The sequence below is a fragment of the Lepidochelys olivacea genome (assembly GCF_965140295.1).
Source record: "Lepidochelys olivacea isolate rLepOli2 genome assembly, chromosome: 14".
Lineage (NCBI taxonomy): Eukaryota > Metazoa > Chordata > Testudines > Cheloniidae > Lepidochelys > Lepidochelys olivacea.
The window spans coordinates 31,719,707-31,735,295 of record NC_140424.1 but is presented as its reverse complement, the minus strand read 5'-3'; the positions used below and the strand labels follow the sequence as shown (position 1 = coordinate 31,735,295).

Below are 15,589 nucleotides of genomic sequence, written 5' to 3'. Positions count from 1 at the left end.
TCTGAGCTACAGCATAGATCACCCGATTGCCTCTGCTCCAGACCCAGCCTGCAATAGTCCAGAGACTGCAGCTTCTGACTCTGGTGTGTCCTCAACTTTGCTATTGGATGGCTGATGTCTGACCCCGATCTCCTGGTAACCTGGCCCTGCCTGCCTCCTGACACCTGACTCTCGGTTCTCTGACTTTCCAGTAGCTGATTTGGCCTGACTACTGCTCTGTCCAGTAGGCCTGACTGCCCTCGTCCCTGTCATGACAGTATGCTCAGACTATCTTTGCCTCTTCCCCCCATCCATCCAACCCCTCCACAGAAGATGAAAGGGGCTGGCCACCCTCCAACCAGCCGCTCCCCCCAGTGGCCTGGGACCTGAGGACCAAGACACCCCTCTGCAGGCGGAGAACCTCGCACTACAGACCCACGCTGTGAGGCATGCACTCAATGCACAGACCCTAAGCGAGCAGCTAGCACACTCATGGGGAGAAGCAGTGACACTCTGTGCCCGAACAAACCACCCATCACCTGAACCAGACCCCGCAGTACCACTGCCCGAATGGTTCGATAGGGATCGTCAGAAATTCTGGGATTTTCTGGACCAATGCAGGCTGCTCTTCCTGTTCTGCCCCGAGCGTACCCACAGACCAGACTAAGGTGAGGCTAGTCATCAGCCTGCTCTTTGGCAAAGTGCTCCATTGGGCTTCCCCGCTGTTGGTGTGGAACAGCCCTGCACTCTCCGACTAGGACGTCTTCCTGCAAGCCTTCGTGACCCTCTTTGATGACCGGCACTGCATCTGCACAGCAGAGTCTGCCCTCCAGAAGCTTTGCCAGGGGCAAGAGCCGGCCACCTCCTACATCTCCCATTTCCGACGGCTCGTGGCTGATGTTGAATGGAAGAAGTTCAGTTCCACTCGGGACTCAATGACGGGGTCAAGACTAACTAGCCTGCGTTGAAAACTGATCCACCTAGGCACCTTTATTGACCTTGCCCTGTGCATTGACTCTCAGCTGCATGAACGGAAGGAGGAAAGGAGGGCTGGCCCGACACCCCACACCTGCCCTCCATACCGAGGCCGGCAGAACTGAGCCTTGAACCTGTGTAGGTTGACCGAGGTCGCCGACGTCTGATCCCAGAGGAGAGAGTGCATCGACAACAGCTGAACCTCTGTTTTTACGCAGGTGGAGGGGTGGAACCAGGACACACCTTTGCCTCCTGCCCAGATCAGAGTAACTTGGGAAATGCACCAGCCCAGGCCTGGCGGAGGTGTGTGTGAACTCCATGATCCAGAACGACCCCCACCCTCTAGTAGAGCCCCACCTGGGAACCATGGTGCCTCTCCGCATTTCCAGTTGCTACTGAGATTGCAGGTCTTGGGGCAGGCACAGTAGATCTCCCTATAGCTAGCGATGATAGACTCCGGGACTGCTGCCAACTTTATAGATGCTGAAGCAGCCAAAACCCTCTAGGTCTGGCCAAAACCCACACCGGATCATGCGGAGATGATTGATAGGTCACCTTGATTGTTGGGACCAATGATTCAAGAGACCATCCGTAGTGGAAGGGCACCGAGAAACAATGTGATCTTTGATGTGATCTGTTCCCCATTCTTCTTGATAATTCTTGGCATTCCTTGGTTGGAGTAGTATGACCCATGTACCTCCTGGTGGTGGAGGAGCATTAGCTTCTCCTTCGAATATCGTCAGAAAGCATGTCTCCAATGACGCAACCAACCCCAAAATGACCTGCACCTAGGCCCCAGGATGGAAGGAGACTCTCAGAAGCAGAACACTGGATGGCAGGGTCTACCCAGATGTGAGTGGCAACAGGTCAGAACCTCAGCTTCCCTGACAAATACCGTGACTACCTGGATGTGTTCGAAAAGAAAAATGCAGACTCACTACCCCAACACAGAGACTTTTGCCTGATAGACCTACATGCCAAGCAAAGATGCCCTACCGGCAGATATACTCCACATCTGAACCACAGCTGGAGTCGCTATGTGTGTATATCCAGGAAAACTTCACCAACAGCTTCATTTGGCGATCCAGCTCTCCAGTGAGGGCACCAGTCCTTTTTGTGAAGAAGGATGGGTCACTAAACCTCTGCGTAGACTATTGCGCACTGAACCAAGTGACTATTCATAACCGGTACCCCTTGCCCCTTATTCTGGAATTGCTGGACTGCCTGAGGATGACCAGGATCTTCAAAAAAACTAGACCTTGGAGGAGGGAGCATACAATCTAGAGCACATAAGACCTGGAGCCAAATGGAAGACCACTTTTTGTACCCAATATGGTCACTTTGAATACTTGGTGATGCTGTTTGGCTTAACCAGTGCTCCTAGAACATTTCAGCATTTTGTGAACAATGTGTTCAGGGATCTCCTAGACCAGTACGTGATTATCTACCTCGCCCATAAACTGGTATTTCCTGAGAACCTGGAGCAGAACTGTCACCAATGTCCTGGGGAGACTATAGAAGTATGGTTTGTATGCCAAACGGGAAAAGTGCACCTTCAACCAAACCACCATTTGATTTTTGCAATGCTTCATCTTCCCAGAGGGAATTAGGATGGATCCACAGAAGGTGGAAGCCACTTGCAACTGGGCAGCACCCTGAACCCTTCAGGAACTTCAGTGCTTCCTGGGCTTTGCAAATTTTTATAGAAGATTCATCACTAACATCTCTTCTCACTTAACTTCCCTCCACCGCAAAGCTGCGTGATTCACTTGGTCACCCAAAGCCCAGCTCGCTTTTGACCAGCTAAAAGCTGCCTTCACTACGGCCCCAATCCCAGCACACCTTGACCCAATTTGTCCATCAGTAGTGGAAACAGGTGCATCCAACATGGTGCATGGAGTGGCACTCTCGCAGCAACTCAGACCCCCGTCAGTTCTGCACCGTTGTGCAATCTATTCCCGAAAATTTACCCCTGCCGAGACAAAGTATGGACAAACAGCTGCTCACCATAAAAACTTTATTTGAAGAATGGCATCACCACCTGGAGGAAGCTCAGCACCCAGTACAGATCTTCACCAACCATAAGAACCTCAAGCACCTTCCCAAGGCCTGAATGTTGAACCGGAGGCAGCTAAGTTGGGTCTTGTTCTTTTCTTGGTTTGAATTTACCATCACATACCACCGGGAAAGCAAAATGGGAAAGCTGATGCTCTGTCACAGAAGGGGGAATTCTACCGGGGAAATGAAGAACTGACTTCTGAGCTTCCCTACCTCCTCAAGCCCGGTAACTTTGCTAATGCCACAATTCAGCAAGACCTGCTCTCCCTCATTCAATCCTCCCCGAAAGAAGACCTGCTTGCCCAAGGGACACAGCCCATGCCACCGTGGCTAAGGTGCACCATGCGGGATGAGATAACATACTTCAACGAGCACATATATGTGCTTGTCAGAACACCCCTGACTGAAGCTGTAATGGCTGCGCCATGACATTCCAATGGCAGCTCACTTTGGCCACCGGAAGACCTCCGCATGGTTGCCCGTTTTTTCTGGTAGCCCCACACGCGGATTGAGGTCCAAGCAAATGTGGACTCCTGTGAGTGCTGTGCACGTACCAAGATACCCTGAACCAGAGCCCTTGGCGCCTTAGTACCCCTGGAGACTGCAGCTAGTCTTTGGTCCACCATCAGCCTAGATTTTATCATGGAGTTCCCCCTGTCAGATGGCACACCATAGTCTTAATGGTTGTGGACTGCCTGACCAAAATGGCCCACTTCATCTCCTGCAACCAGCTGCCCTCTGCTGAGGCTAAGGCCCAACTCCTACTGCATGATGTGGTCCAGCTACAGGGACTCCAAGCCACATAGTTTCCAATAGACAGCCACAGCTCCCCTCTCACTTCTGGTGTGAAGCGTTCAGGCTATTGGACATCCGCACATCCACCACCAATGCATACCACCCCCAAATAAAAGGGCAAACTGAACAGGTGAACCAAATACTGGAGCAGTACTTGAGATGCTTTGTAAATTATCATCAAGATAACTGGTCCATACTCCTGCCTTATGCAGAGTGTTCTTACAACAATGCTGACAATGCCTCCACGGGTTGGAACCCCTTCTTCGCTAATTACAGATTCCATCCCGGCATTACCAGCAGCCTCCCCGACCCCAGCCACCACCAAGTGGATCCAACAGATCCATCTCATTTAGGAAGAACTCAAGAACCACCTAGAAGTGGCGAAGGCGGCCTACAAGAGGCATGCAGACCATCAGTGACAAGAAGCTCCAGTATTTACAGTAGGCCAGAAGGTATGGCTTGCCACCATACACCTCCAGACCAGGCAACCCACTTGCAAATTGGACCACCAGCTCCTTGGACCCTTCCCAACATGCCAGCAGATTAACCCCAGTTATCTTCAAACTCCAGCTTTCCGAGTCTCTCAAAATACACCCAGTTTTCCATGTCTCCCTTCTGAAGCCCTACACTGAGCTTGAACCACACCACTGCCTTCACCAGTTGATATCCAGAGTCATGAGGAATGTGAAGTGAATGCCGTCCTCAATTCCCGATGGACACCTGTATTATCTGGAATGGCTATCGCCCTGAAGAATGCATTTGGGAGCCTGCCTTCCATGTCTACAGCCCCCATGTGGTAGAAGAAATCCACAATGCTCACCCAGACAAGCCTGGGCCGGCACCACCCCAAAGGGCTGGAATCTGGGCCCAGGGGGTTCTGGGCCACTGACACCTCTGTCACCACAGGAGACTTAGGCAGGTTTCCCATGAGAGGACCGTGTGAGGCTGCGTTCGGCAGGACAGGAGTGGGGGCCCCTCACAACTCCCTCACTGGCTGATAACCAGTACTTAGAGCAGGAAGCCATGAGCGGGAGCTATCTGAGCAACACCACAGACTGCCTGTCTGTCTCTGCTTCAGACCATGCCTGAGACAGACCCTAGACTCTGGTTTCTGACCCTGGCTTGTCCTTGACTTCGCTACTCAATGGCTGTCTGTAACCAGGTGCCTGACCCCAAACTCCTGGTAACCTGACCAGGCCTGCCTCCTGACACCTGATTCTTGGTTCGCAATCTATCCCGTCTCAGACTCTGACCGCCTGACTCTTGCTCTGACCACTAGGTCTGACTGCCCTCTTTCAAGTCATGACAAGTCCCTTCTGGCCTTGCACTCTATGAACTTAAAGCTATTCCAGAATAACTCCATTTACACACAAGCCCAGAGTGTGTCTGCATAATGGTTCACATTGGTTTAATTAAACCCATTTAAAAACCAATTTAGTGCAACTTTGCTGTTTAGACATGGCTTAATTTTTGCCACGTGGGCTAATTTTAGAGCACTGGATCTCAGAAATCCCTTGATCAATTGCCTTCAAATTTTCCCCACTCACCCAACAATTTTCAAGCTCATCTAACTTTATTTGTATGGAGATTTTACAGAGAGACACAAAACTCTGGCCAGATCCTCAGCGGGTATAAATCAGAGTAGGCCCATTTCAGTCAAGAGAGGTATGCCAGCTGGGGATCTGTCCTTAAAACAGGGACTTAGCTACAGGTTAAATATTTAATAACCACACACACCTCAATGCTGGAGGAACAGGGTCATGAACCCAGATCATTCTGCTCCACAAACACAGGCCTTGCCCATGTGAGCTAAAGGAGAACCCCCACAAGCTGTAGCAGTAGTAGGTCTCTTATTTTCTCTGTCGGCCCAGTCACTAGAATATAACACCACTCAGGTACAAATGCACATACACAGCACCTTGCTGCTCTCCACGCCCCAGGCACCTCCTCCCTCCTCTCCATTAATGCCCCCTGCCCTCCCATCTACCACTGACCGTCCTTGGCACTCCTTGTGGCTTTCTTGCGGGCCTTGCGTTTGCCCTCCTGGCTCTGCTCCCTCACCAGCTCCCGCAGCATCTTCTCCACCTGGCTCCGGCCGGCCGTCTGCAAGATGAGACCCAGCTGCCGACGCAAGTCAGGGGTCATCCCTCCTTCGCTGGGGCCAGCTGCGGCTGAGTTCTGCACCTGGGCTGGCTCCAGCTGGCCCTGCTCTGACTCCATGTCTATACCTGAAAGGGAGCCGGGCTGTCAGCATGCTGCTCTGAGGTGAGGGAAAGTGAAGATAGCCTAGAGGGGTCTGTGTATAAATTAGGAGTAATGCACTTGGATTGCTGAGGCTGATTCCCTGTGTGAATGAGGAGTGTTCTCCATGGACCACCCCTTGATTTACCCTGAGGAGCACTTCTGTAGCGTGAAGAATGCACAGGTGTGTTTCAACCCCACCCAGAACAACTTACCTGACACCAATCCTCTCCTCCTGTGGGACTCGGCGAAAGCGGTTATCCGGGGCCAGCTGATCGCAATCTCCTCCGCTAAGGGAAACACGGATTGGACTGGCATTAGAGGGACAGCACAGACATCAGAAGTGCTTAGATACAAGGGTGAAAACCCAAACGCAGATCAATAAATGACACAGGTAAAGGAGACAGAGACAGGTGATTAGATGAGATTTTCATGATTTTAAGGCCAGATCACACCTTTATGATCATCTAGTCTGACCTCCTATATCACACCGGACAGAGAACCTCTCCCAGCCCATATCTTGTGGTTGAGCTAGAACAACTTTAGAAAGAGATCTAAGGTACTTACACAGCCCCCATTATCAGAACATCTGAGCATCCCATAGCCTTCGCTGCTCTCATCCTCACAACACCCCTGTGAGGTAACACAGTGCTATTATCCCCATGTTACAAATGGGAAACTAAGGCACAGAGAGACTAAGTCCCTAGGAAAAAAATCTGTAGGAGAGCAGAGAACTGAATATGGGTCTTCAGAGTCCCAGGCTAACACCCTGACTGCTGGACTATCAACAGACAGCCACAGTTCATTCACCGAGCCCAAGAAGTAAAGACTTCACCACAGGCCTATGTCAATGTTCCAATGGTTAATTCCCTTCTCTGTTGAAAGCATGCCCCTTATTTTCCATTCGGACTTATCTAGCCTCAGTTTCCAGCTGCTGGATCTCCGCCTGCCTTTGTCTGCTATATCAAGGAGCCCATCTGCTATTAGAAATCTCCTCAGATCGGTACTGGTAAACCATGATCAAGTGACCCTCTTTACTTTGGTTATCAGCTACACAGAGGGAGCTCTAGACAGCTAAGTAGGGAGCTCAGCATGGCAGGATCTCAGCTTGATCCTGTGCTCTTTGAATTCGATGGAAAAATCTCCACTGATGCAGGAACAGACCTCTAGAAAATACGAGTCTGAAGAACTTAGCCCAGCTACGTGGATTCCAACATGGCTTCCTACCAGCCATGCTAATGGAGGAAGCTGACGTAGCGCCCTTTTTCCAGAAGCAGGAAAATCAAGAGGCTCCCTTTTGGCCCAGGAATCTGTGAATCTAGGATGAATGGGCTGGTTACAGGCTGATCGCATCCCTTAGCCTTGGTTTTATCATGTAGGCCAGGACAGATGCTCCTAGTGACTAATAAGCAGTGTGGCTGCCTCATGGATAGTCCACTGGACTGGGACTCAGAAGACCTGGGTTCTATGCACAACTCCAGCTGACTGGGTGACCTTGAGCAAGTCACTGCCTTCTTCCATGCCTCAGTTTCCCCAGTTGTAAAATGGGGATAAAAATAGTGACCTCCTTTGGCAAGTGCTTTGAGAACTCCCGTTGAAAAGCGTGCAGTATTGAGAGACACTGATACTCCCTGCTCTCTCTGGTCACTTGGTGGCTCTTGCACAACATCCTCTGCAATGCTGAACAGTCATTGGATCAGGTGGAGTAGCCATGCCCAGAGCTATGCAGCACAGGCACCTTGGATGCAGCAATCCCCTTTTTCTTATTTAATTTGGCTCCTGAGCAGTTAACCCAAATGGTCCATTCCGCCTCCCGCCACCACGGCTGTCAAAATAGCCAACAACCCCCACGCAGTGTGTGATGTCAGTGGGCCATCCCAGACTTGAGAGCTATCGGGGCAGCTGAAGAAACCGGCTCTAGCTTTTAGGACCCAGGTCAGCAAGGCACTTAAGTAGGTGCCAAACTTTAAGCGCATGAGTAGGACTCCAATGGGAATACTCATGTTCTGAGAACCATGCACATGCTTAAACACCTGGCTTTACTTAGGTGCTTGAACAAGGATTTAGGGGCTGAATTTTAACCCGGTGATTTTAAAGAGGTGGCGGGTGTTATCTCCTATCTTCAGATACTAAAATGTAATGGGAGGCTAACATCATTCCCAAAATACACAGCCTCAGATCTGGACCCACGGCTCAGTATGTTAAACGGTTTGCTAGGACATATGACCACCTCTGAGACAGGCTTCATTCCCTTTCTGCCTTTACTTATCCCTCCTTCTGTAGGGTACAGAATTTGGGTGATATCCCTTTAAATTGCTTGTGAGCACTCACAAACATGAAACTGGATTAATCACACACATGTGGCTATTTCATGGTGTTGCTAAAGGGCAGAGTTAAGGTTGTTTGAGTGACTTAGCTGTGCATTTCTGTACCTCAATGTGTGTGCTGGATTTCTTTTTAAGTTTAACCTTAACTGAACCTCCTGGAATTATAATGCTTGGTTTTTCAGATAACATCCTTGTAATGTATCTTATCCTCAATTACTGGTATGTACTATTATCAACCGTAACTTCATCTGGATGTAGTTTTTAATCACACCTTGCCACAGAATTGTGGTTCAGAATCTCAGTGTTCATTTAGATAAAAATAAGTGTTGAAATAAGTTCCTTATGGTTGCAGAGAGCCCGAAGCAAATGAGCTCTCAGCTACTTCACTTATTTGGATCAGGGCCAGGTGGACTCCTTCCTTCCGTGGCTGTGAATATGGTACTTTCTCCAAGACAGCACAGAGTTCAGCATCTGGCTGCAGCTGGATACTGTTTTTTGTTTCCTTCCCCTGCCGGGACCTGTCTGCAGCTGCCTCTTGCTCTCTAGTTTTCACCGCAAAGGACAGTGAATTGGGTTACAGCACAGGGGACTAGGAACCGGAGCTGGAGTCCTTCTTGCAGCCATGAAGAGGAGGAGGAGTGAAAATTGCAGGCTGGTAAGTGAGGCAGCTGGGAGAGATATGCTTCTGAAGCTGTTGGCTTCTTCCCTGGCACAGATGGGGAAGAAGGGGTCTTTTAATTGTATTATCTAGATAACATCATGGGAGCGGAGCTGGGCTGCTTGGAGAGCACAGCAAAGAAATCCATCCTTGGAAATTACTGTCAAAAATAACCACTGGTCTCATTGACTTTAGTCTCCCCTCAGTTGCTGGGTTGAGTGTACGGGTGCCGGAGGATGCTGGCAACCTGTGATATACAGGAGCTCAAACTATGATCTGATGGTCCCATTTGGCCTTAAACTCTGTGACTCTAAAGGGATATCACCCAATTCCTAGCCACTTCCCCTTCTGACTGAATAGCCCCATGATTTTTTGTTACGGTTGAAGGAAAGTGAATGATTTTATAAGGCAGACAAGGAGAGGCAGGCTAGCCTTATGTTTAAAGGCGTTTGCCTGCAATTCAGGAGAGCAGGGTTTCATTCCCAGCTCTGCCTCTGACCCCTTCTATAAACTGCCTTACCGCTTGGTGCCTCAATTTCCCCACTTGATCATCTTTCTTGTCTATTTAGCTCTTCAGGGAGGGGCTACCTCTTACTGTGTGTCTGTGCAGCGCCCAGCGCGACGGGGCCCTGATTATTTCAAATCCTACCTAAGGCTTTTTATACCCACATCATTATTTTTTATACTACAGAGGCTCATAAACACCTCTGCTGGCTCACACCTGCATAAAACTACAGCTGCCAAACATGGCGAGGTTAAAATCTGCAGCTTGAGAAAGGGCTGTTGATATCCAGGGTAAGGTCACGGAAAGCCACAGTCTTCCTGGAGGCCCCTAGCTCTCAGCCCCTGTTGAGAACTAAGGTTTAATGAAAAGCAGCTGAGCCTGGAATCTGGCTAGAAGGCTGAGCTGCCCTTTTGTCTTGATCTACATTTCGGCCTCTTCAGAATTGTCATGCTGCTCCTATGCAGGTTGGAGAGCTCCAGGCTGCTCTCCGGGGCTACACAGATGGAACTTCAAGAAGCCAGATCCCCAGCTCGTGTGACTTAAAACAGCTCCACTGAAGTCAAAGGCCTGATGCTGATTTATACCTGAGGAGTATCCGGCTTCAGTGGCTTACTCCTAATTTACCCCAGGGTGAGCAAGAGGGGAATGAAGCCCAGTGGGAATTTTCTGTAATATTTTTATGAAGCCTCAGTATGCTTCAGTGTCCCTCTGTACATTGCATCTCTCCCCAATGGGTCCCAAAGGGTTAATGCTGCTCCTGGAGCACCGCAGGAGGCATGTGCGTGTCACCACCTGGTCTGGGGGGGAAACGGTCATTAAAGAACAGGCTGAAACTGACCCAAATCAGAGGATCCAGCAAGACCAAGAGATGCCCCAACCACTGAACAATGAACAGCAGGAAAACCCAGCCCAACGGAGCTGGAGAACATGGTGTCAGGTGACTGAAAGCAGGCGGCTTTTTGGGGGGACTCAGGAGCCTGGACTGGGGGACAGGAGAAGGATGGGTCCACCACAGCTTGGCTGGCCCATCATGGACACAGCTCTTTGGGCTGCCCTAAGGACTTCCACATTCTGTAGCCAGGGGACTAATAAATGGTACCTTGCTTTGCAAAGGCTGCCTGTGTCACTACCAATATTCACTAAGCATTGCATCCTGAAGGGGCACTGCACAGGCCTCCTCCAGGAGTTTGTCTGGGCTGGATTCACTGCAGGGAGCCCTGGAGAGAGAAAGGGAGCACTGGTGCCAGTGCCCCAGGCTGGGAGTCTTGGAGGACCCAGTGGAGCCGTGCAGGACCTTGGGGCCCAGCCCACTAATGGGGTCATTCCCAGGGGACTGGAGAGAGGCTGGGGCATAGACCAGACCGTGTGCTGCTGTGACATGATAGTGGGGCACATGATGGTGGGAGGGATAGCTCAGTGGTTTGAGCATTGGCCTGCTCAACCCAGGGTTGCGAGTTCAATCCTTGAGGGGGCCATTTAGGGGTCTGGGTCCTGCTTTGAGCAGGGGGTTGGACTAGATGACCTCCTGAGGTCCCTTCCAACCCTGATATTCTATGATTCTATGGTGGTCATTGACATGGGGGGAAGTGATAGCGGGCTTCAAATACTTGAAAGGTTGCCCTAAAAAGATGGAGGAAAAGATGTTCTCTCTTGCCACAGAGGACAGGACAAGAGGCAATGGGTTCAAACTGCAGCATAGCAGATTTACATTAAATCTCCTGACAAACTTCCTCACTGTAAGAACAGGAGGACAATGGAACAGATGCCTGGGGAGGTCGTGGAAGCTCCTTCACTGGAGGTTCAAAAGGAGGCTGGATAGCCCTCTGTCTTGAATGATTTAGATGCAACAAATCCTACATCTTGGCAAGGGGTTAGACAGGATGCCCCTTGTGGTCCCTTGTAACCCTATAGCTCTATGATTCTATGACACCAAGTGACTCCAATGCAGGTACCCCAGGGTGTGGGAGAGGCTCACAAGATGATCAGACATTCTTTTCTGCCGTCATCTGCACAGAACGCACCGTTCTTTGGTTGTCACCGTACAGACTGGCTGCACTGTGTTTGGCGAAGGGCCTGAATCTGTTGACACTCTTCACACTGGCTGCCTGTTTGCAGCTACGGACGTTCGTCTGCTTTATTACATGCAATGACATGCTTTTTCCAACTTGGGAGCCTAACACCAGGCTCCTAAATCCCTATTTCGGGTCCTAAATGGGCAGCCTGATTGTCACTCACTTCTCTTTCTCTTGCACTTGCACTTCAGTCGCAGGAGCTGAGCCCATCCCCAAATCCAGCGAGGTGCATTTAGAGTCCACCTGGATTTAGAAGCCTCGCTTTATGTCTCCGGGTTTCAACATTAAGGCTAAAGTGCTAGTTCTTTGCTGCTCTTACTCCGTGTGGGCCAGCTCCCCAGCTGGGGTCAATGGGCCGGAACTCCACTCGAGTCAATGGGGCCAGATCCCCAACTGGTGTAAATCAGTAATGCCCCATTGACTTGAATGGATTATGCTGATTTACACAAGCCGTGTGTATTGGGCATCTGCGGTACTGTGTCCCCTATAGGAGAATAAGGGATTTACACCCCAGAGACAAGACAATAGCTAAGGCAGAGAACAAATAATAAGCCACTAGCCTATTGATTGTTAGTGTGTTCTAGTACATCGTTGATTCCCCAGGGCCACATCGTGCAGAGTACTGCCTAGACAGAGACACACAGTGAGACACAGTCCCTGCCCTGAAGAGTGGATCCTCTAATTAGGGGAGACGAAGGATGGGAGAGGAAACAGAATCACGGAGAAGGAATGGGATGTGCCCAGGGTCCCACACACAGCAGGGCCCAGAAAAGAACCCAGGTGTCCTGAATCCCAGCCTGTCTCCTCTGGGCCCAGGTCCTCTCTGAAGAGGCAGCTTGTTCTGGGAAGATGTGTATAAAAACGAACCTGGAAATGCAGCTCTGCTGCCCCATTGAAGGCCCTGGGCACGTAGAGCTCAGTATCACTGCTGTGGAAGGACATGCAGAGCGTACCACCTCCCCTACACAGGTTCTGGAGATGACTGGGCTGACCGAGGGACCAGGGAAGGGCCCTGAGCAGAAGCCGAGCCGGGCGCTTCCCATGCCTCCTGGAAAGCAGCATGAGCGGGATCCTTACCCAACGAGATCACGTTCTCGTAGTTCTCCTGCATGGCGTCCCTGCAGGGGCCTCTGCAGTGAGACGTGCTCCTTGGTGAAATACACAGCCGCCTCCTCAAAGCTCACCAGCTCCTGAAACAGTCAGAAACACCCTGAGTCAGAACCTGCTGCCCCAGCCACGACCCCGCCCCCCCAGGTCTGTCACAGCTCCCCGCTGCTAGCGACGATCCTCACTGCACAGTGATGTGGCAGCACAACCACATCCATTCCTCTGCTAAGCCACTGCCTCATCCGTGTCCCCTGGTCTGCTCCTTTGCGTTGTGTTTCCCCAACCCGGGGGCGAACCGGCCCCAGCCGCTACACTGGGATGCAGCGAAAGAGAAAGGCATACACAGACTGACAGCGAAGAAGTGGGAACGTTTTGCAAGATTTTCATGGCTCAGTTTCCCTCAGTACTTTGCATTGCTTCCCAGTGGTGGGCAAGGGATGACATTTGCTCTCAGAGCAGGACTAAGACTTGGGTGTTCATATGAGTCATTGTGGACTGCATGGGTCATTAAAAGGCCAACCCATTGCAATGGAAAACACGAGAAGACAATGGAAAACCTCAGTGGGCTGCACATCGATACCTTGGAACAAGCCACCCAGAGAAAGGAACTGGACTGAGCCTCGCAGCAGGACTGGAGGGTGACCAGCACGGCATGGAGCGGGGTGTTGTGGGAGAAGCTATTTTTGCTTCTCCATGCTAACTTCAGGACTTCCAGGGCTGTGTTCAGGGGACTAACCAACCCTGCTCCGGTTTGAAAATACTGCTTGGGTGTCACTGCAAATCCTGGCTGAGGTGCATTGGGCTCTGCAGAGTGGACAGAGACATCCTGGCTGGGATGATTTAGCTGGGGATTGGTCCTGCTTTGAATCATAGAATCATAAAATATCAGGGCTGGAAGGGACCTCAGGAGGTCATCTAGTCCAACCCCCTGCTCAAAGCAGGACCAATCCCCAATTTTTGCCCCAGATCCCCTAAATGGCCCCCTCAAGGACTGAACTCACAAACCTGGGTTTAGCAGGCCAATGCTCAAACCACTGAGCTATCCCTCCTCCCAAAGCAGGGGGTTGGACTAGATGCCCTCCTGAGGTCCCTTCCAACCCTTATAGTCTATGATTCTATGACAGGTCTCTGCCCAGGAGCCTGGCTCAGCTGGACTCGGGCATGCAGCAGGGAGGCTGGAGCCCAGAGGCTCAGCCTGGGAGGAAGTGAGGCCCTGAAGAATGAGTGGGATCCCGAGGGGTCTGGCCACTGAAGGGGATCCTACAAGGGACTGTTAAAAAGCTCAGGCGTAGCACCGGTCCCATGGATCTGTGACACTGAGTACAGCAGCTAAGGCACTGGGGCGTATGGCAGGGCCGAGGGGTGGCGCTCAGGATGCAGCAAAGGGAAGCTGTGGAGGCAGCCAGCTGCAATTGTAGGTGAAAGAGGAGGCTCATAAGAGGCAAGGGCTGCCCTACAGAGCTGCCCCCGGCGAGGCAGACAGCTGGCTCCCAATAGCAGCTACAAATGTGAATTCCCCCACTGGCTGCAGTTCAGCTCTGTTCAGTTAAGCTGGATGCAAATTCAGATCTGGCGCACCTCCAGGAAGCATGGGGAAGAAGGGGGATGGAGCAGGTTCCAGGAAGGACTTTGGTCCATTTCGCAGCCCTGTTCCCCCAGGTCCTTTCCCCACAGACAGACGCTAGACTCTGTAATGCTGGGAAAACCCCCGGTTACTTTATTCCTGGGAAGACCCGGCCCCTCCCACCAGGACCAAACCCACCTAGACATTGGTACCCCCCCCCCCAGCACAGAGTCTCTGAACCAAACCCCAGAAAGAAGCAGAACCAAAGGAGCTGCTCTGGGGGATCCCACTGACACTGTCCCCAGGGCAGCGCATCCCCCCAGCAGCGCGAGGACCAGGCAGAGGCAGGAACTGGCTTTTCCTCTCCCTGCGCCTCCCCTTGTCCCAGGAAAGTCAATCTGCCCGGGGTGCTGCAGGGAACGGGGCTGGGCAGGGCTGGGAGCCGGGAACCTCCCTCCCCACTGACTGCTCCTGCTGCCCCTGCCAGTCTCTGCCCCTGTCTCCCTCCTGCCCCCTCCCCTCGGGCTGGGAGACTCGGTCCCTGGCCCGGCTGGGCCGTTCGCTCTCCCGGCGCTGGCTCGGCTCCTGCAGGCGCTCAGGGGGGCAGAGCCGGGGGGTCAGGGAGGGCGGCAGCTCCGGGACTCGCAGACCCCCGCCCCCGGGAGCAGAGCTGGAGCGAGGAGGGGCCGTTGGTGCAGAGTCACTTTCCTGCCCGGCCCCAGCCCTTTCCCCGGGTCTCTCCCCTCACCTGCAGGCTCCGGCTCAGGGGCTGGTGTCGGCAGAGCCCGGGGCTGCCCCAGGGGCTGGTTCCAGCCCCCGCGGAAAGCCCCCCCCCCCGCTGGGCACAGAGGGGCGCTAGGGAAGGGGCTCTCCCCGCACAGACCTTGCTGGGGAGCAGCAGCGGCTCAGCCCGGGCTCCCGGCTCACTATGGATGCAGCAGCCACCGTGCGCCCTGGGAAGTGCAACCCCGGATACAATGAGCAGAAAGAGAGGCAGAGAACAGCTTCCCCTCCCTGCGCCACATGCAGAGCCCTCTAGTGGCAACAGCTGATGAAATCCAGCCCCCCCTCCTGCCTTTCCCGAGGAAGAAATTGGGCACAAGAAGAAAGACGCTTTTAAAAAGTGTAGCAGCGGGGGGTTGTGGGGGGAGCTAGGCAGAACTCTTACAAGGTGGCAGTGAGAGTCGCTGTGGGGCTAATGCTGCTCCTCTTACTATACCAAAGCCCCTGGTTCAGTGTTAGACGAAAGCCTTTCCTAGCACTCTCTGCCCTGGTCGCAGGACAGGACAAGAATCTGTGACATCCTAA

The 15,589-nt window shown here is 52.2% G+C and overlaps 1 protein-coding gene across 1 annotated transcript in view; it reads right to left on the bottom strand.

Annotated features, from left to right (window-relative positions):
- The window catches only part of LOC311530354 (uncharacterized protein), a 31,801-nt gene extending 16,557 nt beyond the window's left edge, over nt 1-15,244 (bottom strand). The window contains exons 1-4 of the mRNA XM_084646859.1: nt 15,165-15,244; nt 12,688-12,800; nt 6,264-6,338; nt 5,802-6,035 (exon numbers count right to left, since the gene is read on the bottom strand). Coding sequence (XP_084502985.1) covers nt 5,802-6,035; nt 6,264-6,338; nt 12,688-12,721 — 343 coding nt within the window. The 5' untranslated portion in view covers nt 12,722-12,800; nt 15,165-15,244. The remainder of the gene's footprint in view (nt 1-5,801; nt 6,036-6,263; nt 6,339-12,687; nt 12,801-15,164) is intronic.
- Nucleotides 15,245-15,589: the final 345 nt, after the last annotated feature.